Source organism: Pygoscelis adeliae, unplaced genomic scaffold (genome assembly GCF_000699105.1).
Source record: "Pygoscelis adeliae isolate BGI_AS28 unplaced genomic scaffold, ASM69910v1 Scaffold340, whole genome shotgun sequence".
NCBI lineage: Eukaryota > Metazoa > Chordata > Aves > Sphenisciformes > Spheniscidae > Pygoscelis > Pygoscelis adeliae.
This window is the reverse complement of record NW_008823883.1, coordinates 1-6,683: the sequence shown is the minus strand read 5'-3', so window position 1 is coordinate 6,683 and position 6,683 is coordinate 1. Positions and strand designations below refer to the sequence as shown.

The window sequence follows — 6,683 nt, the reverse complement described above, 5'->3', positions numbered from 1 at the left end:
AGCACACAGGAGACACAGGACACACAGGGACAGTATCATACAGGGGACACAGGACACAATGGCACCATGGATGACAGCACACGGGGACACTGCACACAGGGCACAGGACACCAGGGACGGCAGCACACAGGGGACACAGGGCACACACGGCACCAGGAATGGCAGCGCGCAGGGCACACAGGACGCAATGGCACCATGGATGACAGCACACGGGGACACTGCACACAGGGCACAGGACACCAGGGACGGCAGCACACAGGAGACACAGGGCACCAGGAATGGCAGCACACAGGGGACACGGAGCCCACACAGCACCAGGAATGGCAGCACACAGGGCACACAGGATACACAGGGACGGTATCATACAGGGGACACAGGACACAGTGACACCACAGGTGACACTGCACACAGGGCACAGGACACCAGGGACGGCAGCACACAGGAGACACAGGGCACCAGGAATGGCAGCACACAGGGGACACGGAGCCCACACAGCACCAGGAATGGCAGCACACAGGGCACACAGGATACACAGGGACGGTATCATACAGGGGACACAGGACACAGTGACACCACAGGTGACACTGCACACAGGGCACAGGACACCAGGGACGGCAGCACACAGGAGACACAGGGCACCAGGAATGGCAGCACACAGGGGACACGGAGCCCACACAGCACCAGGAATGGCAGCACACAGGGCACACAGGATACACAGGGACGGTATCATACAGGGGACACAGGACACAGTGACACCACAGGTGACACTGCACACAGGGCACAGGACACCAGGGACGGCAGCACACAGGAGACACAGGGCACCAGGAATGGCAGCACACAGGGGACACGGAGCCCACACAGCACCAGGAATGGCAGCACACAGGGCACACAGGATACACAGGGACGGTATCATACAGGGGACAGAGGACACAGTGACACCACAGGTGACACTGCACACAGGGCACAGGACACCAGGGACGGCAGCACACAGGAGACACAGGGCAAGGAATGGCAGGGACACAGGACACAGTGACACCACAGGTGACACTGCACACAGGGCACAGGACACCAGGGACGGCAGCACACAGGAGACACAGGGCACCAGGAATGGCAGCACACAGGGGACACGGAGCCCACACAGCACCAGGAATGGCAACACACAGGGCACACAGGATACACAGGGACGGTATCATACAGGGGACACAGGACACAGTAACACCACAGGTGACACTGCACAGGGCACAGGACACCAGGGACGGCAGCACACAGGGGACACAGGGCACACACGGCACCAGGAATGGCCACACGGGGAGGGGCCCAGACGGCACCAGGAATGGCAGCACACAGGGCACACAGGATACAATGGCACCACGGATGACAGCACACGGGGACACTGCACACAGGGCACAGGACACCAGGGACAGCAGCGCACAGGGGAGACAGGACACAGGGCACCAGGCATATGGTACACTGCACACCCAGCACTGGGCACACATGGCCCCAGTCGTGCCAGCACCCAGAACACCAGGGCCTCTGGGGGTGGCAGCACATGGGACACCAGGCACCCCCTGGCACCAGGCACATGGGACACTTGAGTACCCACAACACTGGACACGTGGGACAATGGGCAGCACCAGGCACACAGGACACTGGACACACGGGACGCCTAGCATCCCCAGCACAAGGGGCACACGGGACAGCAGGCATGTGGGGCACTGGTGGCTTAAGGGACACATGGCACAGGGGGGAGGGCAGCATACAGGAGGACACGGGACACAGGGGACGCGGGCCATAGTAGGGAGAGGGCTGCGCAGGACACTAGGCATGTGGCATGCTGGACATGGGGAAGGGTGGTACAAGGGGACACAGGGCACCAGGGGTGGCAGCACCTGGGACCAGGTTTATGGGACACTGTATGCCCAGCACCAGGCACACATGGCCCCAGCTGTGTCAGCACCAGGCACATGGGACTCTGGGGATGGTAGCACATGGGACAAGAGGCACATGGGACACCAGGCACCCCCAGCACCAGGCAGGCAGGGCTCCGGGGATGGCAGCACACAGCACACCACACACAAGGAGTCCCAGGCACATCAGCACAGGGGACATGGTGCAAACACCCAGAACACCAGGTATCCCAACACAAAGCACGGGGCACATGCCACACACCAGGCATGACAAAACACTGGCCACACCAACACCGGGGCAAGGGAGACCATGCACAGCAGGCACCACGTCCATCGACCCCAGCACTGTGAATACCATCACCAGCCCCAAGGGGCACGGCAGGCACTGTGCTTGCGTACCCCAGCACACAGCAGGCCCCCCGAGTAGCCAGGCCCCAGACATACCCGCACCAGGCACTGCATGCAGGGCACCGCTCAACACCAGGCTCCCTGGGCACCTGCACATCGTCATAGGGCACATCATAGAATCATTAAGGTTGGAAGAGACCTCCAAGATCATCGAGTCCAACCATCAACCCAACAACACCATGCCCACTAAACCATGTCCCTAAGCACCTCATCTACCCGTCTTTTAAATACTTCCAGGGATGGGGACTCAACCACTTCCCTGGGCAGCCTGTTCCAATGTTTAACCACTCTTTCAGCAAAGACATTTTTCCTCACATCCAATCTAAACCTCCCCTGGCGCAACTTGAGGCCATTTCCTCTCGTCCTTTCGCCAGTTACTTGGGAGAAGAGACCGACCCCCACCTCGCTACAACCTCCTTTCAGGTAAGTTGTAGAGAGCGATGAGGTCTCCCCTCAGCCTCCTTTTCTCCAGGCTAAACAACCCCAGCTCCCTCAGCCGCTCCTCATCAGACTTGTGCTCCAGACCCCTCACCAGCCTCATTGCCCTTCTCTGGACACGCTCCAACATCTCAACATCCTTCTTGGAGTGAGGGGCCCAAAACTGAACACAGTATTCGAGGTGCGGCCTCACCAGTGCCGAGTACAGGGGCACGATCACTTCCCTAAAGATAAGCATCAGGCACAGGGCACTGCGCGCAGCCAGGAAAGCTGGCACTGGAGTCATCATCACTTGGCTGTTGCGTACCGCCCAGGCTGGGCGCTGCTGTGGCTTTGTCTGGCGCTTGCTGCGCGACCCCACGGCACTTCCGATTTGCTCCGTGTCGACACTGCGCAACTTGCGCCTGGACCCTGGACTCTGGCACTGCGATGCACCGCATAGTGCCTATGGTTAGAAATGCCGCCTGCCTCCCCTTTCCACAGGCCACGCTCAGCATGGCCCTGGTTCCTAACAAACCAAATGATCAGCTGAAGTGACCTGTGCAGGATATCGAAAGCAGCAAGGGGAAAAGAGGGAGGAAATTCAATCCCAAACCAGCAATTCCTGGACGCTTCCTAGTGATCCATCCTGGGATTTTTTTGATGAGACTGACTGGGGTCTCTGCCTTGGGAAAGGTGAGTGCAAACACCCTTAGCGCAGGCTACTCTGACAGCATGCCACTCAGACCTTCAATCCAACCCAGAAATGTAGGTCACCCCCGTCTCAAGGCTTTTCCTTCTGTGAAGGGAACAAGGAAGGGAAATATCCTGAAGTCTCACAACAAATCACTGCGGAGAAGTTGCACTCGGCAGAGAAAAACATCATCCAGTCTGCACTCTGAATCTTCATCTTTATTAGTTACAGTTTCAGAGGGGATACAGTTTTGCTTCTAGATCTTGTTGAAAGCAGCAATGTCAACGCTCTGCACCTGAAAGAGAACAAAAGCAGCAGCTAGGGGTCACCAAGGTGTTTCCAGACATTTAAAACAGAGAAAGCGTATCGGGGATTTCTTCACGGCAGGCACTAGCAATGCTCAAACAGATCAAGAATGGCCCGGGTCTCTTAGGCCAGCTCCCCGGCTCTGGCAAGAGGACCTTTAAGGACTGTTATTTAATATTCCTTGCAAGATCAGTCACATCAGGACACCGCGCTAGTTACTGCACAAATCTTTAGACGGTCGAAGAACATCGTATTAAGAGTTTCTAGCAACGTTAAGATTAAAGTTCCTGATTTACTCTAAATATAAGCAAAAGAGTAGGCAAAGATGATCAATAAAAACAGGTATCTGCCCTGCTGCTCTCCCAGCAGTGAGGCTGGGAGCATTACTGAGCCTGCATATTACCTGGCACAGGGCTGGAGCTCCTGCTACCATTTCCATGGAAGGAAGAAGGATGGGGCTGGAGACAACTCCTCCAGCCCCAGCCACCAAGGTTAAACATTTGTGTGTCTACCCCGGTGCTGCCCAGGCTAAGCATAAAAGCAGGGGTTCCCCAAAGTAACAGTCGGTGGGGGCTGGATGAGCAGCAAGAGCCTGCAAAATGGCTCTACAAAATATCTGCAAGATATTTGCATCAGCCAGCCCTAAAAAAAAAATATATATATATATTTAAGCATACTACACAAGTGTCTCAGCAGGCAGACACCATCAAAATTCCATGCGGTTTTCTTTTAAAAATCCCAGTTTGCCAAAATCTGCAAATGAACCTTAGTTAAAAAACGACCCCGCGGGTCAGGCATCACCCCAGCATTACACAGCTCGCTGAAAGACTTACGTAGTCTTCAAACTTGGTGATCTCCTCCTCCAGGATGTCTGTCCCCACTTTGTCATCCTCCACTACGCACTGGATTTGGAGCTTCTTGATGCCATAGCCTACTGGGACCAGCTTGGAGGCTCCCCACACCAGCCCATCCATGTGGATGGACCGGACGCACTCCTCCATCTTCGCCATGTCAGTCTCATCGTCCCACTGGAAAAGCGTGAAGCAGTGTTTTCCTAGAGGTCACCATTAGCCCCAAGAGGTATCCAGTGACTTAAAATTCAACACTACTCCTCTCAGTACCTTTCAGCTGATCCAAGCTGCCCTTTCTTGGCAACTGTTTTCACCAGAATTAGCTGATGGGGTCAGCCAAGCTAAATCTGACTTTGCAGCAATGCTGCATACCACGTTGTTTCGATTCCACCTACCGGCACTGCAGATGCAAGCGGGATTTTTCCTGCAGCGACACAACCACTTTGGAGCGCTCACTTTAAAGTGACTTCTACCAAGGGCATCTCTCGGAGCACTAGCCAGCCCAGAATTTTTGTTCTACCATGAGAATTTGACAAAGTTTTATTCCTATCTTTAGGGCATTTATTATCTGCCTTTTCTTCAAAGAAAAGGGCTAGTCCTGGTCAGGGGAACCTCAGATAACACAGCCTGCACTTGCCACAGTGCAAGGACCAGGGCAGCAGTGCAAAGGCTACAGATCCCAGCTGCAATATCCCACCTCGCTCTGACCCCTTGTTTGGAAATCTGCAGGTCCCATCTTCACCAGTCCACTCAGACGTGGAAGTGAGACGATTTACAGCCTCCTGCAGCACAAGACATACAGCCTCACTCAGGAGCTTCCCCACTTCAGTTACTCACTGGCTTCACATCCAGAAGGATAGAAGACTTGGCAATAAGACCCGGTTTCTTGGCCTTCTTCTCTGCGTACTGACGCAGTCTCTCCTCCCGGACTTTGGCAGCCTCTTGGTCTTCCTCTTCATCGTCACTACCAAAAAGGTCAATGTCATCATCATCATCTTCCTCTGCAGCAGCTGGTTCAACTTTCTTTGCCGGTGAAGCAGACGGGAGCTCCACTTTCTTGGAGGGAACACTGAACGGTTCCACTTTCTTCATTGGGGTGACGTGCGTTCAAGTTTGCATTAAGGAGAAAGGGGAGAATATTAACCTGAAGTTGAGTCACAGCAGCACTCAGGAGAAGCTCAGGAACAGAAGTCTACATTGCTCAAGACAGTGAACGTGGCCCACACCATCTGAGTGAAGAATCAGCTATCAGCCATCAAAATAGGACATTCGACCAGATGGACCTTTGAACTGGCCCAGCACGGCCGTGCTTATATTCCTAGAGCAAAAACCAGCAGGTAGCCAAGAGCTCATTCTTCTCCTAAGGGCTCCGGATATCTAGACCATAAGAGTCTGAGTGGGACAGCAGCTGGGAACGCAACCAAGCATCTTCCCCTAGCATAAGGAGGGGCCTACGCATTCTGTAGGCTTACTGCAGAGACCACCAGCACCACCGGTAGCACATCTTCCAACCTACAATAAGAATCAATCAAATTGGTGCCACGCATTCAGCTCCCCCAGAGTTTTCTCATAAATTAAATACATTCTTATAGGGGACATTTGTTAAAAAGAAGCGTCACCAATTCTGCTTATCTATTGTAACAAAGTGGCATTTTACCTGGTGCGCGCTAAGAAACTCACAGCGCCATGGGCTAAATGCTAATCAAGTATATATTAAATCCAAACTTCCACAGATCTGCACCAGCTCTCCCTAGCTGAAAACTCTAACGTAGCTTCTTTGCTGGTCTCAGAGCAGAACACTCCTCTCTACACGTACTATTTGGGAAAGATGAGGAGGCAGCTGCCAAAACTGCTGGAAAAGCTGCAAACTCATCCTAACTATAAGCATCTCTCCATCCTCAGTAGACAACCGGGAGACCTCAAAAACAACCTGGCACTTTGTGACTGTGAAGCGTTCAAGAACAGCGCTTTGCCAAGGCTCACCTGGGTCGGAGGAACCGGCGAAGGCTGGTGGGAGGTAGATGACTTTTCCAGAGCATTCAGGCGGCTTTCCAACTTGAAGATGGCCATCTGAAGGTCTGCAACAACTGCGAAAAGAGG

General features: G+C 54.0%; 2 protein-coding genes across 2 annotated transcripts in view; both read right to left on the bottom strand.

The window, feature by feature from the left end:
* NAPRT (nicotinate phosphoribosyltransferase) overlaps positions 1-3,193 on the bottom strand; it is a 14,598-nt gene extending 11,405 nt beyond the window's left edge. The window contains exon 1 of the mRNA XM_009334813.1: positions 3,061-3,193. Coding sequence (XP_009333088.1) covers positions 3,061-3,193 — 133 coding nt within the window. The remainder of the gene's footprint in view (positions 1-3,060) is intronic.
* Positions 3,194-3,624: 431 nt separating this feature from the next.
* On the bottom strand, positions 3,625-6,677 carry EEF1D (eukaryotic translation elongation factor 1 delta (guanine nucleotide exchange protein)). Its single transcript, XM_009334769.1, has 4 exons — positions 6,567-6,677; positions 5,421-5,669; positions 4,566-4,760; positions 3,625-3,721 (listed from the first exon to the last, which is right to left on the bottom strand). Exons 1-4 carry the CDS (start codon positions 6,651-6,653, stop codon positions 3,683-3,685), a joined length of 570 nt encoding a protein of 189 aa, XP_009333044.1. The 5' UTR covers positions 6,654-6,677; the 3' UTR covers positions 3,625-3,682.
* Positions 6,678-6,683: the final 6 nt, after the last annotated feature.

Excerpts from the sequence above, each read along its gene's own strand:
- EEF1D (XM_009334769.1), bottom strand. The coding sequence starts at position 6,653 with ATGGCCATCTTCAAGTTGGAAAGCCGCCTGAATGCTCTGGAAAAGTCA. Across the intron at positions 5,670-6,566 it reads CGCCGGTTCCTCCGACCCAG|AAAGTGGAACCGTTCAGTGT; the intron begins GTGAGCCTTGGC and ends ACCCCAATGAAG. Across the intron at positions 4,761-5,420 it reads TCCTTCTGGATGTGAAGCCA|TGGGACGATGAGACTGACAT; the intron begins GTGAGTAACTGA and ends ACGCTTTTCCAG.